General features: G+C 45.1%; 1 protein-coding gene across 1 annotated transcript in view; it reads left to right on the forward strand.

The window, feature by feature from the left end:
- The window catches only part of Dscam (DS cell adhesion molecule), a gene marked incomplete at its 5' end in the record, with an annotated part of 553946 nt that overhangs the window by 525887 nt on the left and 3987 nt on the right, over positions 1 to 24072 (forward strand). The window contains 2 exons of the mRNA XM_041673080.1: positions 7227 to 7424; positions 8934 to 9236. Coding sequence (XP_041529014.1) covers positions 7227 to 7424; positions 8934 to 9236 — 501 coding nt within the window. The remainder of the gene's footprint in view (positions 1 to 7226; positions 7425 to 8933; positions 9237 to 24072) is intronic.

A 24072-nucleotide genomic window follows, 5' to 3' on the forward strand; every position in this document is an offset into this window, starting at 1 on the left:
GGTGTCAGAATCCTTGTTTCATTATTGGAAGGTGGAGTTTCAAACAGACAGCCCCAAGTTGCACATATCAAGTGTGAAAACCAGGAGGCTGCTGCTAACATGTCTGACCTCGTAGCTTACATTTTTTTCCTCCTATACACAGAGAGAAAAATGATGGTTCTGGTTAATCTAAAGATTTTGTTGTGTTTAATTATTCATATTTGCATCAATAATAGATGGAAATTAATAACTACAAAGAAGTTAAGTCTCCTAAATGCGCATCTAGCTTGTTAATTAGATAGCCTTGTTTCTTCATAATTGAAACTATTCTTAAATCCCCTTAAAGGGTGAGAAATTAATGTCCTGATTGCTGGCATTTTGGAAGCTTTGCTGCCTAGCTTTTCAGTCCCTAATCGCTCTCTTTGCACAAAGTCACACTGTAGACCAGCATTATATCATGAGGAAAATCCATGATGCATTGCTGAAAGCTGCGGTTTGCAAGTTCTAGCTCATGCCGTGCAGTGAGCTTCGTGAAGCGACTGATCAATTCCCAAACCAGGTTGTCATACTCGAAGGCACTGAATGGGGCCGAGAATCATTTGAAACCCTGCTTTGGCTGTGCTGAAGCCATGTTCGGTTTGTCCCGTGTGCGAAGCGTGCTTCCTTCCTTCTGAGAATGTCAGGATGTTCTGAAGACACACGTAGCGTATGAGTGCAACTACTAGGTCCCTGGACTTGTGTCTACAAACTAAGAGCCATGTTACTAAAATGCTTCAAGGCCTTTGACCTCTCTCCAACCACAGTCTAGCTCAGCCCCTTCACGGCAGTGCCTGCTTGGGTTTCTAGACTATCTTTTGCTCTTAAATCAGGGGAAATTTGACATATCTTGGAGACACATCTTGCCTGCCTCAATTGCAGCACATGGGGTCCATCTGCCAGGTAAAAACCAACCCAGAATTATGCTTTCCTTTGAATAGCCAAAGAACAGTGACGTGCACAAAGGGAATCACAAATAGTTAACACAGGAGAAGAGACAAGGACAGGAATGCACCAGAAACTTCCAACTGCATGAAGAATAAGCCCTGGGATAATGGGAAGTGGTTTTGATGCCATTTAAAATATCAACCGAGATGAATTTGCATCATGTACAGACACAGGTACTCCAGCAAGCAGTCAGGCATCCTGGGAGGGGTGTGCTACGTGCCTCAGGACTATCAAGTTGTTAAACATCACGGGGGAAATGGAGGAATTCATTCATTCAGCATCTAGAAATGTTTGTTTGGTTTTTACTTTGCATATATGGCTCATACTCGGTGGCAGAAATGCATATAAAATGAAGAAAGATGTGTGCTTTCATCCTAGTGGGGAAAGCAGACATTAAACAAGGAATATGTTTTCTTCCTCAGTAAATGCTGGATAAAGACAAGACAGAATGAAGAGATGCAGGGTCAAGGAAACTGGCTCAGGGACAGTGGGAGGAAGCTTCCCAGACGGGGGTCCTTTGGGAAGACCTCTGTGGAAGTGCTGACCCAGGACAGAGGGTACCACAGTTATTAGACAGAGAACTGGAGCTGCCCATCAGCAGAGAACAGGAAGGGAAAGACCCTAGGACTCTCCAGAGTGCCGGAGTAGATACAGCCCTGCGGTGCTGCCATAGAGAGAGAGAAACAGCTGCCCAAGCCAGGCCATGCACTTGGGTCTCATTCTGATATTCTCCCAGGATCAAGCCTGGCTAACATCTGGAAACACTATAACTTGAGAATACGTTTGTTTCTTTACAGTGAGTTTCCTTAAACCATGCTGACAGTGAGGAAAGCTATTCAAATGCATGTATCACCCTCCTCCCATCCTAAGATGGATTTGTTCAGCATCATCCTGAAAACCCTCTGTTGAAGATGTTTGGAATCTTTTAATTCTCTCATTAACTATTTTTCTCAAAACTACAACTATGAGAGAACAACAGTATTTGGGTTTTGTTTTGTTTTGTTTTGTTTTGAATTATGACAGTGTGTGACTGGCCCCGCAGCAGCTTAAAAGCTTGAAACTCAGAAATGTTCTGGAACCCAGGTCCTGCTCTTTGGAGCTTGCCATCACCTCTGACCAGGTGTCCTATCTGTGTCACAGTCATGTGGTCCAGTGGTATAAGCTCAGTTTGTTACAGCATGTTGTATCCGCAGAGATTCATTTCTGCAGCCAGTTATGTACCTAGGGTTTCTGCCTTTGCGAATGCAGCTGCACACAAATCAAACTCTTCAGAGATGAGGCTCCCTGATCACGATTCTCCCTCAGACACGCAGTGAAACAGAGTTCTACAGCGTTTGCATTAAATTTGGTGCTATTAGGAATCTGTGCTTTGAAGTGTGTGGGAGGACACACATAAGTTCTGTGCAAACACTGTGTCATTTTGTCAGAGTCTTGAGTAGCTTCAGGCTTTGGTATCCAAGGGGGTTCTAGAATCCAGTCCTGATGAATGCTAGGGTTTCCATGATCCAACTATATTCCCCATGGCCTCAACTACAAAAGACAACATTCTTCTATCCTCTGCGTTAGGATCATGTTGTATTTCAGGAGCCTTTGTTTGTGACTAGAGTGTCTGAAAGCTGTTGTTTGTATACAAACGTGACTGCATTGCAGAATATGTGTTCCTAAGTATTTTATTAGCCTGCCAGAGAGTTGTGCCAAATTCTTATCATGGCTGCAGAATGTAAACAAGGTGCCATTCATTGCTTTCCGTGTATGAATACTCATCCTTTGGTCATGTCTTCTGCTCAGTTCACATCTTTTCTCCTGCATGGATGACAATGATGTTGCACCCTTGAACCCAGGGCTCATTCACATCCTGCTCCCAGCACATGCCATAGTACCTGACATACCTTAGGTACCTGCTAAAGATATTCAAGTGCTTATCAGCTATGGAGTGCTGAAATCAAAATAAGAATAGGAATCAAAAGATATTTAACTTACTCAAGTAGGGTTGGAGAATTAAATTGATGTCCATTCTTTCTCACCCATCCCCAGAGATGGCGTGATGACCTATCAGGTTTTAGGGTCTGGATATCATATTTATCTGAAAGTTGTTCATTCATTCAATGTACTCACTTGTATACAGAGCATTTGCCAAGCGTCCTTTAAATATCATTCTTCCTTGGGGTTCCAGGGCCTCCAAGTTGCTAAAAAGCCATGGCTGCTCTAGTGTCGTGTGTAAATGGCTCTTAATTAGTTTTCTATTGCTGTGATAAACATCATGACTAGTATCTGCTTTCACATCATGGATTATAGTCCACCACTGAGCAAAGTCAGGGCAGGAACTCAGACACACCAAAAACCTGGAGGAAGGAGTGGATGCAGAGGTCATGGAGGGGAGCTGCCAACTGGCTTGCTCTCCATGGTTTGCTCAGCCTGCTTCCTTATACTACACAAGGTCACCTGCTCAAGGATAGAACCAGCCAGTGCGTTGGACCCTCGCCCTCATCAATCACTAAGAAAATGCCCCACAAGCCTATCTACAAGTCAATCTGATGAGGTCATTTTCTCAGTTGAGGTTCCTTCTTCCTAGGTGACTCCAGCTTGTGTTAACAAAATAATAACCAACACAATGATCTATAGATCATTTCTATAGAACATGTACTCATCCTCATGTGTACTTTAAATAATCTTCAGATTCCTTAAAATGCCTGGTATACTGTATATCCTATGTGAATAGTTGTTATCTATCGTAGTTAGAGAATAATGACATCTCTACATGTTCAAGATGGACACATTTTGTTTTCTAGATATGTGTTATCTTTGATTGACTGAATCTTTGTGTGTAGAACCAGTGGATGTAGAATATATATATATCATATAAATAATATATTGAAATGTATTATATATAACATGTTGAATTCAGCATATTATATATTTGAATACATTATATATATGTTGAACTTTTATGCGTCAAATATATATTTAAGTATATTATATATGATATATATTCAAATATACATGTATATGTATATATACTCTATCACCCAGAATGTTACTAGAGAATTAGTACAGGGAAAAATAGCTTCTGTGGGCAAGGTGACCCAGCGATAGAGTGCACCACAAGTCCTGGATAAACATTTGCTATTTAAATAGGGAACTGGTCAGCTCCACTCACATGCATGAGAAGACTGCTGAGCTCCCCATGCATTGCTGAATCCTCATCTACAGGGCCTGCAGGGGATTAAAAGAAGACTAATCCAGTGAGCACAGCACACGTGACATGCTTTGTAACCACCTATTACCCACACAATCCTCTCTGATCCCAAATTCAGGATAATTAAAATAATTTGATTCAATGGGCAGAAACGTAATGCAGATTTAGACCCAGAGTTGAGAGGCCAGGAGGTATTTATAGCCCTTGCCCTCTGACTCGTTGGCTGCTTAGCAAGCGTGCTGCTTAATCACCAAGTTGTATTTATATTAGAGGCTTGCGAGCCAGGCAAAGATCTGCCGTGCAGGGGCAGAAAAATCCCTAGATGAGCTAGTAACTATGCAAAGAAAACACTGAGCAGAATGCAAGTATTCGCATCTCTGTCTTGGAAGCTGTCACACCTCATCCAGTTAAGATACAAAATAATAGTCACCCAAACCGGGTTATTTAAAAAAAAAAAAATGTGTCAAGTATCCTTGTCTTCCCACATCCTGACACAATTCCAACCCTGGGACACCTACATAGCACAGAACAGAATTGTGGCCTATGGCTCAGAAAACTAATACCATGACCTATATTTTCAATATTTCAGGCCACTGCCAGCACTGTCCTCATCCAGGGGGAAAGAAAAAAAAGAAAAAGAAAAAGAAAGGATAATGAATAGAATTAACTTGAAAAGAGTTCTAGCTTTGAATAGAAATTTTCCAAATAGGGAGGTCTCAGTGGGGGAGGGGGCTGTGGGAAGGAAGGCCTGTGCCCTCCCACTGAGGAGCCATCTTTCAAACACCGGAAACAGGGCAAGAATGTGGGAGACTTGAAAAGACAGGTAGGGGCTTTGAATCTGCCCCAGTCCCAGCATCCAGGTGAAGAGAAAAGTCAAGAATGCTCTACGAGAGTGGCTGCAAGAAACCCAAAGAATAAGCACGAGATTCCTCAAAACTTACATAAGGGGCTGGGTAATTTTCTAGAAAAGACTCATTAGCATTTAAATAACAAGCTGTACTTATTTAAGCTCCACTTATCAAAGACATTTCGACTCCTACCCGTGACACTGTTTTTCTGTCTTGTGGAGGACCTCTCTGGAATGTTCCTCTTCCTTGGGAAACGCACAGTCATCATTCCCACCTTGTTGTCCGCTGGGCTCTGACACTCGGACATCGCTCATCTGCATTCGCATCAAGGCCAAAAACTGTCTTCTAATAAAGCCTTCTTCTACCAAATTTTGCAAGAGATGAACTGTGTCTAAAAAAATAAATAAATAAAATAAAATCAATGCAGCTGAGAGCATGCATCAGGACTGGGTCTATTGATGACCCAGAGAATCTTAAAATGTATTGATTTGACTGTCTTCTTAATGTTCCTCTCCTGAATCTTAGAATGATGGATTGGTTCAAATACCAATAACTAGAAACCTGCAAAGGGGAAAATTTCTCTCTCTCTCTCTCTCTCTCTCTCTCTCTCTCTCTCTCTCTCATTCACACACACACACACACACACACACACACACACACACACAAAGGCTCTCCCCTGATGTCCAGTGTCAGCATTTCTTGTTCCAACAAGGATTACAGACAAGTCATGGTTGTGGCCACCTAACTACAGACCCAGACAGCCAGGATCAGGCTACAACTGGCTGAGAGAGAGAGACAGTGCCTAAGAGCTACGTCATGCCTAATCTGCCATTGTTCATCCATGAAGCAATTTCAGGCTGTAGTGTGGGCCATAGAGATAGCTCCTAAGGCAGACCCTTGCCTCTACTGTGGAGAGACATTCAGGTTCATGGGAGCATGTAATTGAGAATAGGCAGCAGTGTCAAAAATTAGATCTCAGTTTGCTCCTTTGAGATAGCTGTATCAGCAATGAGAACAGAGTGGCCAGACCATGCCATTCTAAGACGCAGAGAATTCAGAAGTGGGAGGACTCCTCCAGGACCCGAGGCTACTTTCAGTTGGAATCCCAGAAAAAAAAAAATCACTCCAGGAACAGGACACTTCCCCTGGTCCACAGAATTTCGGGAAAGGTAATATGCTGACCCATTCTAGGGTCCAACACAGGTAGCCACTAGTATGTCCCTTTTTTTAGTTCACAGGGGTTGAGTTAAGAGCACTCTGCCCTACTCGCCTGTTGCCTTCAGTTCCAGATTTAAAGAAGGCACACATCCCTGACAGCAGCCTGCTGACATGTGAACACATGTTATCCAGATAATATGATCAATAGTTAAATAGTAAGCAACCCAAGTCTTGGTCATCAAAGTTCCCATGATGCTCATCGAGAGACTTGCTATCACGTGCTGAGAGAATGCTGGACCAGAAAGAAGATGCAGTCTTTTGTCTCCAGGGACTTCAGCTTAAATAACTGGATGGAAAATTGAACTGATGAGTCAATATGAAACCACAAGTCTTCCAGAGTCAGTGTCATAAGGCTTCAGCTTCTGTTTATTGGACATTCTGAACTCAGATGTAGTGTTTGTGTTCTCTGCCGGGGGCAATCATCTCCTGGGTCTATTTCATAAGCCACCGTCATGAGGACCTACCCTCTTCCTGTTTGACCTCATCTTGACTGATCCTGCATGAAAGGACTGTTTTTCCAAGTGAGATCACATTCTACATCTGTGGAGTCAAGATGAGAACATAAACTTGAGGGGAAGTAAGGAACAGGGTGTAATTCAGTCTACACCAGCCCTGGAGGCTGAATGAACCTTAGAAAGAAAATCTTGTTCACATACATTTGGTCAAGTTTTCTCGTTTTATGGGAGGTGTTGATACTTAGAAAGTTTAAATGAATGTTTCTGGTCATACAATTGTTCGTGGCCACAAACAAGGTTCTGACCTATCTACAGTTTCCAAACCCAAATGGGTTGTTCCTCTGCGTATGGAATTTAAATTAAAAAAAAAAAGTATTTGGTCAATTTGGTAAGCCATGAAAGAAAGCAAGAGGACTTTCAATGGGAAAAGCCAAGAAAGGCTTCCCTGGGGCTTGGCTGAGTGAGGGAGCAGGAGGTAGGGGACAGCAGCTGTGTGCTATACTTAACCCTTGAAGACAGATACACATTACCTCTCACTCCTTACAGATCCCACCACCAGGAGGAATGCGAAAGCTGGACCGACAGCGAGAAACCGGTACGCCAGCCAGTGGACACTCAACAGACCCCACCCTACCATCTCAGCACACACCCTCACCACGGACTGGAGACTGCCCACACCCAGGGCTACAGGATCCGTGGACAAGGAGAGTGACAGCTACAGTGTCAGCCCTTCACAAGACACAGGTGGGCCCTGCATTCTTCTTCCCTGATCACGGGCAGGGTTTCCCAGACTCCCTGAGAAGGGGAACCTGTGGAGCCTTTCTTCCCTCCTGCCTAGCTTGTCTCGTGAAGGTCACTTTCAAATGGCACCCGTTTCTCTATCAGTTCTCGAGCCAACTGTGCAGCCTTCACCATATGAAAGACCTCCCTGGGTTCTGCAGGATTTAACTGAAACATCTCTTGCAGGTGTCTTGGGTCTCCCACCCATGCTGCTTCTCCGCTTTTAGTTTCTATCCTACAGAGAGAAAGAGACACTTTTAAATCCTCACCCACGCAATGGCAGTAACTGCTGATTGCACTCTGAAGGCATCTGACCCATTCCCACCTCCAGGACTAAGTGCCTGAACTTGACATTCCTTTCATAACAAGGTCACAGCACCCCCTATAAGGGAACATCGGCTGTTCCTTTTGGCAATGAACCAGGTTGATTGGAAGGTAAACAAGCCATGGTGTTGATGGTATCAACCACCAAGATTTCACTTCCAACGTGAACTTCCCTAATCTTTGAAAAGAAGTTATATCTCAATCTAATAGCTATAGGAAAGGTCATTTTTCTTCCTTCACAATGCACTTCAAAAACAGGGCTCCAAAGGCGGTGTGTCACTGTGGGATTTTATTTTTATGTCTGTTATTTCTCTTAGAAGATTCTCAGAGTTCCATGGAGGTGAATTCAAAACTTTGCTGTAGATGTAAAATGCAGGGGTGCTTTTTAACAGAAATGAAATGGCCTTGTTATTATCATAAGGCCTGTTTGTACTGGTTTTTGTCCTATTTTCTAGTTCCTGTCAAGAGAGGTAACAATAAAAGATACATCCTGGACACCAGGCATTTTTCTGCCTTGTGAAAACGTCAGTCTTCGGAATGTGTGCATAATGTGTGTGTGTACGCCCATGTACACAAGGAGAGCAGAAGTTGACACTAATTCAGCTAACCTGGTTCACCAGCAAGCCCCAGGGATCCTCCTGCCTCTACTAAATGCAGTTTTTACATGGGCATTGGAGTTCAAACTCATATACTTGAGTGACAGGCACTTGACTGACTCAGCCACCTCCGGCCTCTTGCCTTCTGTTCTAAGACCCATCCCAGCTTCCTTCCCATGGAGCTGAACCACTGAATTTGAATATCCATGCCAATTACAGAGTCTCTGCTGGGCAGATGTGTTTGCGGATCAGAGTAGGAAGGGCAGCTGTGGCTTTGAAACTGCCTCCCAAAGCAAATATCTTTGCTTATGTATGAAAATGTCCAGTGCTGGGATATCTGACCACAGAAGCTGAGTTGATGTAAAGTCCCTGAGCTCTGTTGGTGAAACTGGCTTCAGAGTAGTAGAAAACGAATCCTCAGATAGTTTTAAGCCTCCCCTAGGTCCTATGCCTCTGTACATTACAGCCAGAGAACAGCAAAGGTCATCCAGTTGGTTCACATGCAGGCCGCCAACTAAGTCATCCCCCCTCTTTTCTCTCCCCCATGGTACAGACCGAGCCAGGAGCAGCATGGTCTCCACAGAAAGTGCCTCCTCTACCTACGAAGAACTGGCCAGGGCCTATGAACATGCCAAGATGGAAGAACAGCTGAGGCATGCCAAGTTCACCATCACAGAGTGTTTCATATCCGACACGTCCTCCGAGCAGTTGACGGCAGGGACAAACGAGTACACGGACAGTCTGACCTCCAGTACCCCTTCCGAATCGGGGATCTGCAGATTCACTGCGTCTCCCCCGAAACCTCAGGATGGAGGCCGAGTGATGAACATGGCGGTTCCAAAGGCCCATCGGCCAGGTGAGGAGGTAGGGTGGGGACCTGCTTAGGTCATCCGTCTACTGTGCACTCTCTCTCAGTCCTCAGATGGGGTGGGTGTTCTGCTTGCTGAGTGACTGCTGCAGATCAAATCACTCCACAGTTATCTGCTGCAAACAATAATATTCACTTGTTTTATTCATGAATCTGAGATTTGATCAGAGTCTAGTGAGGAAAGCAAGCCATAACTGTGGGATCCACTTCAAAAAACGACTAGCTCAGTTTCCAAGTCTTTACCAGCCCTGTTTCCCACTTAAGTCTTTCTAGAGGGTGGCCTGAGCATTCTCCTAACATGGTGATTGAGATCTAAGTATGTGCATTCTAAATTGAGAGGAAGTGGAAATAGCCATTTTATTAAAGTTAGTGGGGGAACTATATTAGTTAATTTGCTATTACCATAACAAATTTGCCTAGGCTGGGTACTTGGTAAGGAAAGAAGGTGTATTTAGTTCTGAAGTCTGATGGTATGGTGTGCCATCAATTACTATAAAGTGAGGGCCTCATAGTAAATATTTTGGGGGATGGGTATATCTGTACAAAAAGACCATACAGCGAGATGGGAAACCTCTGTATGGGAAAGAACTCTTATAACAGCTAGCTCTTAAGAGAATTAGTGCAGAACCACCTCAAACCTTGTCAACCATGACCTACTGAACTCCCACTGGGTTCCTACTCCCTACAACCCCACCACCTCCCAGCATCAGCACTCTGAAAACTAAGTTTTCCCACACTGGGGTCCTTAGACACACACTCAGCCACCCCCAGCCCTAGGACTGACGGCACGCCTTCCAGGTAGGCTGTTGTCCAAGTAGAGCCCAGGAAACAGGGGTCAAAGGAAACACATCCTGTCTGCTTGATGAGAGAGTCAGCGGTCAAGAGCTGTTCTAGGACTGTTTCATTGGGGGCTTTTGAAAGGAGAGAGGTCTTAGCAGGGGAACTCCATTACCAAGTTGCTCACTGAAGATAACAGAAACTGGGGAATGGAACTCTGATGCTAATGTGACTTCAGCTTGACTTTGTGCCAATACACTGGGTTTGGAAGTGAGATCTAAACTTTACACTTGATGAGGGCTGACAGACAGAGGTCCAGTCTTTCACAGTGCTGATGAGTCTGAGGACTTTTAGCTAGTCTGAGGTCTAGCTAAAAGAAAAGACCCACCACCGCCATCCACTTGACTACAGTACAGAGGGCCCTGATTGGGCATTGTGTCAGAAGTCTTGGTTTTCTGTAGAAACTCAGTTGTTACGTGTTGGCTGTAGTATTGAGAAACCATGCCCAGCACAACTGAAGGAGAGCTTTAGTTTGAATCCTCAAGGCCAGTAGGCTGTTAACCCAAGGAAACACCTTTCCCATTGTTTCCCACCTATAAGAGACGCCCCAAAGTCTTGGTTTTCTGTAGAAACTCAGTTGTTACGTGTTGGCTGTAGTATTGAGAAACCATGCCCAGCACAACTGAAGGAGAGCTTTAGTTTGAATCCTCAAGGCCAATAGGCTGCTAACCCAAGGAAACACCTTTCCCATTGTTTCCCACCTATAAGAGACGCCCCACAGCCTTTCCCTCACAGACTAGCCAAGGAGCCACATCCAACATTGTGCTTCTTTGCCTGAGCCACAGCAATGGCACTTTTTAAAAATATTATGCCTTCCCTTTTAAGTTATGGCCACTGCTGAAGTAAGGCCCTAATAAATACATATAATAAAGTATGTAAAATAAGAATTATCTATCCAGCAAGTAATCTCCCAAGAGTCATGGCAGATACTAAAGAGTCTAAAGAGTCAGAACTTTGTTTTTACGTTGTCTACCTCTGTCGGGGAGAGGACAAGATGTTATTTGTGGGTGTTTTTATTTCATGTATTTTGCTGTTCTTAGTGTTTATTTAAAAGGCAAATGCAGATAAGATGTGATAAACTTAATGGCTTTTAGACTTGGCTCATCCTAGAGGTGTCGAGAGCAGCAGCAGGAAAGATGAGCTGGTAGGCATTTTGTTTAGCTTCACTGGCAGCTGTAGGTGGGCATGGTGCTGGTGCCGTAGTGGGGGTTTATACATGAGAGTGCTGCAAAGTGCAGAGAAGCAAAGAGGAGAGAAAGTGCTCTGGGTACCAACCTACTTCCAGATAGTTGTTAGGACCCCTGCAGCGTAGAAGGCTCGAAACAGGCCACCACTTCCCCTTCAAGTGTGATTTAGGGCATAGAAAGCGCTTCCAGGTACGATGGCCGCCCTACTTTTGCAAGCCTTTAAATTATTGAAGGTTTGACCTTTCTCTCTGATGACATGTTGTCTGTATAGATGGATTAAGATATTTTATTTAACGTTTATACTTTTGTTCATTGTTTCCTGGATCCCTTAGAGCATCCCAAAGATCACCACAAAGTGGCTATTGCCTTACTGAATTATTTAAAGTGAAGTGATTTTATAACTTTAGATATGAATAATTTCTTAAATCAATATGAGTACTAATATCCATAGACTTTGTTTTGTCTACTCCACAGGGCTGGATTATTGTTGGATTTTTAATATGCTCTAGAGAGAGATTCCTTCTTCTGGGGTCCCTTCTGTTGTTTTCTCTTAATGCAACTAAAGTTGGTGTGGATGGAGAATTGCCTCTGGAGAACCCCAGGCCCAGTGTGACAATGGGTCTGGATGTGTAGTGACACCCAAAGCAGGCAGAGCAGCATAGGGGACTTCCTGGAAGAATCATGGTCCTTGGTGGCAGGGAGATCAAGTTGACCTTTGTGATTTGGGCCAAAAAAATTAGGGCTATAAGGTCAAGCCAAAAGTGACATCACTCAGTCCTAAATGCATGAAGTGCATGCATAATTTCTGAGCAAATGACCAAGAGTCTGACACGCTTCTGGTACCAGAATCTCCATGCCCCACTGTAGTAGTCCTCTCTATTTATCTTAATATTATGCTGGGAAGACCATGCAGGTTCCCTCAGGGGTAGTAGTGGTGGGGTGGGAATGAGTCGAGATGGCTGCATTCATGTCAAGTGGAAGACATGCGGAGCAGAAGACTGCCATCTCTTATGATGCTGACTGCAGGGTGCATTCAAGCTGCAGCTCTTTCACCTACCCTTCCTCTGTGTCTCCCTGGGTTCCAGATAAGGCATTCCCTTTTCTGGTTCTGGGTGCAGCCTTGCCATTCTCTGGCTAGCTTGTTCCTCTCCTCACCAGCTCTTCTTTTATCTCCTTGTCTTTTTACTTTGCCTGTCTTCAGTACCAACAGTTACGATCCCAAACTTTCAGATTCCCTACAAATAGGAATCAGGTTACAAACACAACTCTAAGAAAAGAGAAAAGGGGTCATGGATATCTTTATCTTTTTCTCTCAGGGTCTATGGAAACCCAGCGAACACCTAGACAGTGTTTAAGAAATGGTCTGATGTGAATTAACAGTGTCGTCGGAATCTATGTATAGTGCTATGCCTATGCATAGTATAGACATTATCAAATAGGTGTGGTTGCATTCACAAGATTGGACAAGTGGCTCATATTTTAATTACTAGAAATGATTGGTCAGATCTATTCAAATACAAAAGGAAATCCAAGTTTACTTCAACATACTTCTAGGCAAATTGATGTATTTTCTCCTCTTGCCCTTGATACATCCAAACAAATCACTTGCAGACAGAGGAGAGGATGATCCACCAGTGGGTCAGAGTCTAGCTTTACATTTAATACTACCTAATTTTAAGTAAATTATTAGAATGTGCCTGCTTACTTCAGTCAGCTAGCTAGTTCTATTCTGCGTAACTGGTGATAAGTTTAAGGGATTCCCTTCTCCACAATTGTGGAGCCCTTCTTGGTTTTAGGAGTATTTAAGCCACTTTCTGTCACTCTTAGGCTACCCTGGATCTCTATTCCTGATACTTAGCCTATGCAACTGAGAGATGTCACTGCAAGGGGACAAATCAGCTCACAGCTCTTCATGCTCCCTTTATTCCCTGCCCAGCAGCCTTGGGGAAAGCAAAGACCCTAAGGTGTCTCTATACCTGTACCATCTTTAACCTGGAGTTAGATATATTCACCCAGCTCTCCACCAAAGATGCCTTTGAGATCCCAGCTGGTCAATGGCTTGCTCATCCAGCTAGCTTCTATCTAGGGGTCCATTGAATAACCAGATATCCGAAGTAGCTATTGGATTATAATTTTAGGATCCATTCTTCTCATTTCATCTCCCTCTCCTAAAGGTAGGAATTGTCAGAGGGGGGAGGAAGGCAGGACTCATGCCTGAAGGAATGGGTGCCTAGAGGATGACTCAGACTCTGAGCACTTAAGTACTGCTCTGACCTAAGACTGTCTATCATTCTGAACATGTGCTTTTTATCTCTGAAGCCTCAAAGACTCTTTTGTTGGCCTCTTAATAAAAATTAAACTCCAGAACTCTTCGCTAGCAAGTAGTTGGCACTATGACCTCCCTTGACTCTCCCTCACACTAGGGTCTGGTGCTCCTTTTCTTATGAGAAAATGTGTTGGCTGCTGCTTCTCACAGCCAATGCTTCATACATCCCCTCCTGTATTAGTCATCTTTCTAGTGCTGTAACAAAACACCATGACCAAGGCAATGTGGAAAGAGTTCATTTGGGCTCGTGGTCCCACACAGCATCATGAAAGCATGGAAGAAGAAGCAGGAAGCAGAGACAGGAGAAATAGGGAGGGCTCACTAGAACATCCCCCGTGACACACTTCCATCTGCAAGGCCATAATTCCTAATCTTCCCAAACATGGCCATCATTTATTTAGGAACCAAGCGTTTAAACATTTATCATTCACACCATCACAGTTCCCCTCAAGCAACTGGGCCTCCTTGCCCTGACTTCTGTTTTGGATGTTCATCTAAAGCTTACACACTGGGGTTCAGCACCTACCTCACTCAGATTTGAAATTTCTACCACGAATGACACTCCAAGAGCCAGGAAAAGGATTCCCTTCAAAATACAAGTATCTCTGATACTTTCATGTTGGCACATGTGTGCATGTTCCTACAAATGAGTTGAAAATGCACACATGCAGGCATAGATACTTATACATGGGTTCAAAATCCCATGTACGTGGCTCGTACACACATACACACTCCCAGTGTCTCTGAGCACCATCTTCCTGGTAGATCACTGCTTTTTGCAGCTTGGCTTTAGATTTTAATATCTGATATTTGACTACAATGTGCTGTTTTCAGCTTGTGCTCTTAAAATACACATCTTCCTTTTATTCCTGTAAATGGTTTGTTGGGTATCTGCTAAATACTTTGGGAGCCGAGGATAAGGTAGTAGAGAGACTCAGAAAGATCCCCATCTTAAAAGAAGCTGTAAGGATGTCGTTGCATGACCCAGCACCATAGCTTTGCCAGGCTAAGTGCTTAGAGAGAAGTAGCTTATGGGTGGGGTACAATCTGTCAGCAGATATTTTGGCAAAGATGGTCAGAGAAATCTCTCAGAGGCGATGAGATGTAAACCATATGAGAGAAGGGGCATAGAGAAGACCCTGTGGGGCCATGGCCCAAGCAGACAAAAGAGTGAAGATAAAGGTTCGATGTGGGAATGTGTTTGGTGTTTACAGTGTGAGTCAAGAGATCTATCTGACCTACCAAACACAGGCAAACATCCAAATTCCTACCAGGGATGTCAGTTTTAGAGCTGGCCAGCAGATCTAGCCAGTGGCTCTTCTGCCCACTCTGCAGTTCTGAGTGGAGCAGTGTGCTCATTCTTGCTCCTTCCTAGAAACCAGATCTCCCTGATAGGCAGTTGCAGCCCAGCTTCTAATAGGTTTGCCTAGTATTCTAGTCTGTTCTCAGTGATGGTCCCTAGTGCATTCATTACTTCTTCTCAATGGTCCTATTCTTAGAATTCTAAGTACATGGCCTAGTTTGCTTTCTATTGTGATAAAAATGCATGACCAAAAGATACTTTGGGAAAAAGAAAGGTTCGTTTGGCTTACACATCTCAATCTATTGAGGGAAGTCGGGCCAGGAATTCAAGCAGAGCAGGAACCCTGGGCGAACACTGCTTACTTGCTTGCTCTCCATCATTGTTTATCTGCCCAGGGTGACACTGCCCTCAATGGGCTGATCCCATCTACACCAGTCACTGATCTGAACAGTACCCTACAGACATGATTTCAGCCCAATCTGGTGAAGCACTTTCTCCAGCCCCTCTTCTCAGGTGACTCCAGTTTGTGTGGAGTAGACAGAAACTAACTAACCACTGTTTCCTTGAAACCAACGCTGAGTGAACCTTCTGCAGCCACCTCCCCTGCTGTCCCTTCTTTCAAGAGGAGCCTCCTGGGCCTGAGGCTCTCACACTGCCAAGTGTTCTGCAAAGTATACGTAGCCACAGTTGCTCCTTGGGTGACTGCCCATTCCTTTCACACTATTTGTGTTCTTGGCTACAACTGCATTTTCTTTAACTTCTGAGGCCCAGCAGACAGCTTTCTGCTTTCTTGGTTGATTTGTGGGGCTATGTTCTAGTTGCTGGGAAGGTAAAGGCTATTTCAGGCTCCCAAGAGGTGTTAAGTCTCAAAAAAAGCGTTACCCTTAATGGACCAGTGGTGTACAAACAAGGCTACCTGTGTCCCCGTGAGTAACCAGAGGCATCTTCCAGAGTTCTTTGCCACAGAAGACAAGCAAAAGAGCTCAACGTGGTGATTTAGGCTCATCGTGTGTCCAGATATACCCCATCAGAATGCGTATATGGGCCACTACTACTGACTGAACATCTTTAGTGTAGAAGGATATTATTATTACCCAAAGCCATAAAATTACCTAATAAATTTACCTAATACTTTCCACTATTTGATTAGTTTATCTAAATAGATAGTCATAAAAGAGGCTACAGAAAAAAAGATCCTCAAAATACGATTCAGATAATGAGAAATAGGACAAAACCTAGGTTTGGAAGACAGGCACTCCTGTACACATATCCACGTGCATATATGCACACACACACACACACACACACACACACACACACACACAGCAGTATCATGGAGGTCTGCAGAGTATTCTGTAAGAGACAATGTTAAAGAAGACCATTTTTTTTTAACATGGTTCCATACGGTTTCTGCCAATATCACATTCTAATGCATCCCAGATCCCCAACTGGAAAAAGAAAAACATGATTTCAAGACATTTAACAGTTAAGCCTTTCAATGGCTTCCTACTGTTCTCAAGGTAGAAGCTGGCAAGACACTGAAGAATCAGCCCATCTTCCTTGCCAGCCTCCCCTGCTCTCCAGTCTCCAACTTCTGGCCTCCTGCAACCCTGAGTTAGAGTAAAACTGTTTTCTACCGGGATAACTCAGCTCATCTTGTGGGTGGATCTAGGAACACCAACCATCTTGTTTGCTGTGGTTAGGAGGCCCAGATTTCTCAACCTACTTCATAAACTGAGAAGTACAAGCTCCTTGCCTAGGCTCCTACCTGAGTTCATTGTCAGTTTATGCTTCCCAAGAGGACCTGTTGGAAGGGATACATCTGTCTTAGAACCTTATGCCCAGTGGGTAATCCAGTACCCCAGATCATGAGCTCTCCTGCTGCCTAAGGCCAGGAAAGAGTTTCTGATCCCACTTTGGCATAAATCAACGACTTTACTGCTGAGGACACATGAGCTGTAACTAAAAAGTCCTACCTCATACCTCAGTGTAGTTTTTAAAGTCCATAGCAAGTAGGAAGACCACAGTATCAATGTACCCTTAAAAATGCATGAAGACTCCAAAGCACAAGCCAAGAACAGTAACTGAGCCCAAACAGTGGGCCCTCTGATATTAATGTCACATCATTTATTTAGAGTTTTTCCTGGTTGCTGTTTGGGGAGTGAAGATTCGTTTACAGAGAGATTGGTTTACAAGTTTTTCATTACCATGGTGTGACATTAATATTAAACTAAAAATGTGTTAGATCCCGTCTGCCTGAGGTGAAGGCAGACTCCACGGTCGCCCTCACCCACTAGCTCCTTGACTGCCATGCTGCAGGTATCATCTCCGTGGTCGTGACTGAAATTGTTAGAACTCGAGGTCTGAGCGCCCTTTGCGTCTTGCTTCTGCGTCAATACCCAGCTGCATCCACGCACAGACATCAAAACCTTGTTAGAGATTGATGAAAGATCCTTTTTATGTCTCCCAGGAGGCAATCCGAGCCCCTGAGAACTGCGCTACGCTTAGTTTTCCATGAATTTGGGACAGCATTTACGCAGCTTCCCAGTTCCTGGATAACAAGGTATTGCAGAGGAGGAAGAAAAGGCAGCGCCATCGTGCAATATATCCAGGGATGCTCAGCTCTTAAAAGTGCATGGATTCCTTTCTTCCACAGGACACACTGACCCGACAACTTCCAGTGCAGATAGGCTTTACCTATGTTTATAGGTGAGACAGCATCTAAGAAAGACCTTGTCAGGCTGAAAACTTCAAGACATTTCCATGCCCCACACTTGACTGTGATGCCTCAGGGGTTCCCAGAACTGTTTGGAAGCAAAGGGGGGATTCTAACATGAACTTGCAAATCCTGGCCCTTCCGATTCACTCAGCAACCACCTCACCAGCCAGGCTCAATGGGAGAAAGGCCTGGGTTTTGCCTCTGACCACTGTACGACTCACCCATCTTCCCATGGTCTTCCACGAAAGCCAAGCTCCTTGGGCTGAAAGGGATGCTGCCCTACGCAGGTTGACACCCGTAAGTCCCATATAGAATTTGGAAGGAGAGAAGGGTCTGCTTAGGGTTTTTTGAACTTTCAACATCTACAGTGAGGACTCTCAACAGCAGTGATGTCAAGGTGATTATGAGGCAGGTGCAGGGGGGAAGGGTCCTGCCCACCCCCTGCCCACTGACCCCTAGTTGCTAGTAGCCTACTTCGCTGCCCCTCACGTTGACATTGCCACATTTCCCCAGGGTGAGGTCAACCTCAGCGAAGGTTCACTGACCTGGACCAGGTGCCTCTGCTTGTGTGGTATATGACAGATGGTCACGGGGTGGGGAGACAGAGCTGAGATGCGTGGACCGGCTCTCACCACGGGATTTCTGCAGCCGTGCTGACGGATTTTGCCCTCCTCTTTCCAGGACTGAAATACACTCCGACTTCGTGCATGAGTCTGAATACATTGAGACAGCTCGGGAAGTTTTTAGCTTCGAGGAGGCAGCATATGCATAGAGCGGTTTTCACACCATCAGGACAGACAGCCTAACTGCCCCCTTCCTCCGTGGAGGATGACAGGCTCTAAGCCTTAGGTGCTGATGGATGAGAGGGAGGCATCCTGCCTCGTAGGGGCCAGGGGGCAGTAATTACATCTGTGTGCTTGCCAGTTAGAAGTGGGGAGATCGATGCCAGCTTCCTTAATCTGGACTTTCAGAGACATTACTGTCACTGAAGGTCCCCAGGGGGCCGTGGCAGAGGATGAGAAATGAAGCATTGTATCGGAAAATAACACATAACACTGAGTTAATAGCTAAATTGTCCTCCTCCTCCTCGAGATGAGAGTCAAATCCGAGGGCTGGACTCCTCCCGGTGGGGCAGTGGTGGCTACGATTTGCCATCTGTAGCGAGACCCAGGGGGGAAATGTGAGAAAGGGGGCCTAGAGTGAGTGTGTATTGTTCTGGTGGGGCACATACATCTCAGAAGCTGAGAAGGGGCTGGTCCATGACTGTAATACACAGATACTCCCAACACGCCCATTTCTCTGATGGCCTGTGAGTCGGAGCAGGCTTCCCTTCTACCTGTGATCCCACCTTGAATTTTCATCTCTTTGTGACTGTTTCCTGTTCTTGCCTCTGCTCCCATCATCCTGTGTGTATCCATCCATCTCTTTGATCTCTGCTTCTTTGCCCCTGTGGCTGTCTCTCACCCATCCCCCCCTCACCACACCCTGTCCCCACCCAGCTCAGCCTCACACTCCACCCTGTGCTCAACATCTTGAACACAGCTCTGCTTTCCCCAGTGCCATTTCCCCAAAGTGCCTCAGCTGCCTAGTGTCCTGCTGCATCTGAGACAGGGGTGTGGACCCCAAGAACAGAGGGGCTTGACGGGTGCACAAATGTGTGCTTTAAGTTTGCCTAAGTCAAGAGTAGAGTGTTTCAAAGGCCCAGCTGAGACTCCAATAAGCCCCTGCCAACAAGTCTGTGTTGCTGCTTGGCTTGGGAAAGAGGCACTAACTGGGTTGAGGTAACTTGGGGGGAAGTAGACATGCAGACAGTGGGGTAAACAAGGACACACACACTTTGTTGGCTGTCTGGGATGATTGCTACCTTGCACTCATCTCTCTCCTTAGCCCTCTCCTACCCACAACCCCTGAGTTTTACCCTTCTGTATGGCTTTGACTTCATGAATGAAAGCATTATCCAAGAGAAACAAAACAGAGAGAGGGAGAAAGAGGAGGAGGAAGAGAATAAAGGGAGGAAATAGAGGATGGGGAAAGAGAAAGAGTGAAAAAAAGGAGGAAGAGAGAAAAGAAGGGAGGAAAGATGGGAAAGCTAGGCCAGTGGGAGGCCAAGAGGAAGAAGAACCAAGGATATGGAACCTACAAATGGCTCTGGCACCTCCCACTGGCAAAGCCACACTGCAGAGAGTATGAGGACTGACTGCTCTGATTGCCTGTGCAGCACCAGATCCCGCACACAGGATTCCCAGGGTGTGTCTACCTGTCAGAGGCAGCACCATGGCGTATAAACAATATACTCACTCAAAGGGCTCTTGAATTGCTGACTACCGGTGCTTTCAAATGTGTGGGGAACTCAGAGGATCCTGGCTGACCAGAGTGAGGGGTATATTTCCCCTGTGGAGTTAGAAACCCTCAGAGAGGATGGTGTTTCCCATGGGGGTCCGGGAGCTGCAGGAAGCCAAGTCCAAAGACCCCTCTTTGCCAAACTCTGGGTTGTCTCTCTCGCCAGATACACAGGGTCTGTTTCTGCAGGGGTGGGAGAGCAGGTGCAGGTCTGTGGCTCAGGCTTGGTGGAGGAAAAAGGAGGGACTGCAGGTGGCACTAGCACCTCTCCAGCAGTGCTCCAGCCTTCGCAGGAACCTTTTGTAGCTCTCTCAACCCTTTTCTCTTCCCGCGGCTGGTGGAGGCAGAAATGACCAATGAGAAAGGAGGGGTGTGGCTGTTGCTATGGAGACCCTAAACCCATCACAGACGAGAAGAAAAGGTATCTGATTCCCAAGGCTTGCTGGGACAAGTCACCACAAACTTGAGAGCTTAAAACAGATTTATTCTCTCACAGTTCTAGAGACCAGAAGTTCAAAGTCAAGACACCAGCTGTCAAATGTTCCTTTGAGGGCTCTAGGTAAGAGCACACTCCTGGCCAACTCCAGCTCTGCTGGCACCAGGTTTCGCTGGGCTTCTGGCCCCACCACTCTGGCTTGACTTCCATCCTCCCATGGCTCAATCCCCATGTGCCTCCCATGTCCCTCTGCCTGGCTCTTATAGAGGCATATGTCACTGGATTTAAAGCCGTTATTAAATCCAAATGACCATTTCTCAGGTCACCTAGCTTCATCCCATCTGCAAAGGCCATTTCTGTGGGTGGAGCTACACTCAGAATTCTGGACCTGCGTCCATGGGTGCCACTAACCAGCCCCCCTCTCATTCTTCTGAAAGGCCTGCACCTCTAAACCCCTGTCCTATGGTGAAACCTGCATGTGAGCTGCACACCAGAGTCATCGCCACAGCCCTCCGTACTGGAGACAAGGCCACCTAGCCCTGGTCCACACCAGTCATGCTTGGAATGTCCTCCCAACCTCCAGGAGGCACTGCTGGCACTGGAGTCGGGAATGAGTGTCTGCCCTATGAAACAGCCAGGTGGGGGCAAACACGTGAGCCAGTGTCCCCACCCCAGACTCTGTCTTCCTAGAGCTGTCATCTCAGTGGTGGCCTTAATTTGTGCAGGCACCTGAGGAACCTAGGCTCTAGACAGATGTCCAAACAATCCCATCTCCCAACTTGTGTTCAAACTTTAGTGTGGATGTAGAATTCAACAGAAATAAAGTACTGACCACCCTGGTGCTTCCTTCTCCATAAGCACGTGCATTTGATGCATTCACACAGCCAGAAGAGTTGCTCTGTATGCTGATTAGAAAACACTCTGTCGTTCATATTTGATACACACACACCAAGGAAAGCAGCTCTTCAACTCTTTTTTTTTTTCTCTTCAACTCTTTAAGCAACCATCTAACTTCATAAAGCTTTACTTGTTTTTTGACTCTGGTTCTTTACGAGATATTAGACATGCAGAGCTGCTTGGCAGACCTACAAGGAGACCTAGCTGTGAAGATTTCTAGTCCCATTACGAAAGGTCAGCACTTCTAACCAAGCTTTTGTTTAGGCTATCAAACACTCTTGGTCACTGCACCAAAAGGGAGAGCTGTGATGAGCGTAAATCTTGGGTGCCCTGATTTTAAAATATTTATTTGCCATATTCATTGCGTGTGCATAGGTGTGCATGTGTGTGGAAGTATTTGCCATATTCATTGCGTGTGCATAGGTGTGCATGTGTGTGGAAGTCTTTCCTTACCTTCCACCAATGTTGGTCCTGGGAACCAAACTCAGGCCTGCAGGGAAGATGGCCAGTGCCTTTGCCCACTGAACCATCTAGCCAGCACAGGGCATTGTGGTCTCATTTTAAACAAGTATGTCTTGAGCTGTACAATCCCACAGTAGAGAAATCTATAATCTGGATGGGACTGAAAGGCCACAGGCTTGTTGGGGATCATTACCGTTTGGGAAATGTGATGGAGAGCTAATGGGGTAAAAACTGAGGCCTGAGTGGATCCTGGCTCATTACAGACACACCAGGCATGCAAGATGGAGTCAGAGATCAGCAGCAGTCACCCATCTTCTTAACCTGTCCCCTTGAAAAACACTGAAATATATGTGATCCACCTGTTCCACGTATTGGGACAACAGGATAAAAATAATCACACAATCGAATAAAAGAGTCCATCAGTCTAGTATTGAACTCTTAGGAATACTCACTATAGGGGGTTCGATATATAAAATTTTATATGTTTCAAAATTAGTCAGGTAGCATGTACTGATACACAGAGCAAGTGTCCCTCACATTGAAAAATAATTCTGCATCTTATCCTGCATTATTTGCATGTGTGGTCTGTGCATGTAGGCATGATATGTTTCCACTCTCCACAATATTCGTTAAGGCAGGACCTCTCACTTGACTCCACAGCTCGCCAGTATGGCTAGTCCTGTCTACCCTCTTGCTATAAAGAGCCTCTGTCTCCATCATCAGAGCTCTGGAATTACAAACAGGCAGACACAGCCACCCAGCATTGATCTGAGTTCTGAGTATCAAAACTCCAGGCTTCGTGGTTGCATGAAAAACAGTTTTTCCACTGGGCCATTGCCTTAACCCTCTATCTCATTTATAAATGGCATCTCTATTAATGGCTTTGTGTTTGTTTCTGCATACATTAGTCATTTGATAAAACTGAAGAATATGTCCATTACTATAATGAAGATAAGGAAATTTTAAGACCATAAGGTTTCATTTTAAAAAAAAAAATTAAATCCTTGGGTTTGTTTTCAGGAGCAAATCTAATCTTCATGTACATTCCACACTAGTCTCTGCAGAGGGGGCATCTGGTTTCAATAAGTGCCCCAAACCCTGTTCAGAAGGATAACGGAGTGTGTCATTTGCTCTACCAAGGGTCATGACCAATTTATTGAGTATTTATGACTGGACCTCCATAGGACTCAATCTTATGTATAAAACCAGCATTGAACTAGGGTTGAAGTTCATGAGCGTGGCCAGGCCATCTAGATGATGACAAACCATGGTTCATAATGAAACCATGCAATCCTCACCAGTCCTTACAGGGCGGAGAGCCCAGGAGGCCCACTAGAGAATATAGGTAAATCTTCACACCAATACCAAGAGGCAAGTTGTTGCGGCACACAAGAAAATCACTTAGCAAATTTCCAAAGAGTAGGGTCATCCTTCCTCGTATTCTGGGAGAAATCTTATGAAAGCAGTACCATTTTGAAAAAAGAGAATGCTATTTTAAGATGCTCTGAGGTGCTTGCCTTGAGTTGGGTTTATTTCTTCCTAGAATCCTTAAACCGTAGACTATGGTCCTCGATGTCCTGCTGACTCTTCAGTGAGGAAGACAGAGAACTTTCTGGAATGCTGGGTTTACTCCTGCCACAGACAATCAGGATTTGTGGCGTTGAACTTATATGAAAAATAAGGAGCCCCAGGAATATTTTGAAGCAAAATAAACAGGGACTTTCAGCCATTTTAGCCAGAACTGGGGTGGGAGTGGAAGTTATGCTGGAGATGTTATGGGAGAGGCCCAGTCCCTCCAGACTCAATGTGTCTGAGATCAACCCATCCTCTCTAGCTTACCACCTTTTCCCAATGCATCATTTCGTAATTGGTGACTTGTACTTATTTGATTCTGTTAATACAACAAATACCAAAGGCAGGTTAGATTTATGAGGAAACTACATTGCTTTAAGTCAGTGTTGAAGATCAAAGCTGCAAAAAGCATAATGAGAACACTCTGGAGAGGGCCATGACAGATGGTGGAAATGTGGTGGAGAGGTCACCTCTTAGACTGGGAAGCCAGTTAGAGACCGAGACCCCCATGTGTCTTCCAAGGCCCATCCCCAGTTGTCCTGAGGCCCTCTACTAAACCACACCTCTTAAAGGCTCCACCACCACAGTAAGGCCCAAGTCTCCAATGTATGAACACATTTAAACCATTTTATAGTCAACTGTATCCCCTATCTCCTGAGTCACAATGGGCTCACCCTTCCCTTTGGCCATTGCCGCTTCACATCGGAAGCCATTTCTGACAGGTGTCCTTCCTATCTCAGTTTCT

Source organism: Microtus oregoni, unplaced genomic scaffold (genome assembly GCF_018167655.1).
Source record: "Microtus oregoni isolate MIOR12 unplaced genomic scaffold, Mior012 000023F_ref0000262, whole genome shotgun sequence".
NCBI classification, from domain to species: Eukaryota; Metazoa; Chordata; class Mammalia; order Rodentia; family Cricetidae; genus Microtus; species Microtus oregoni.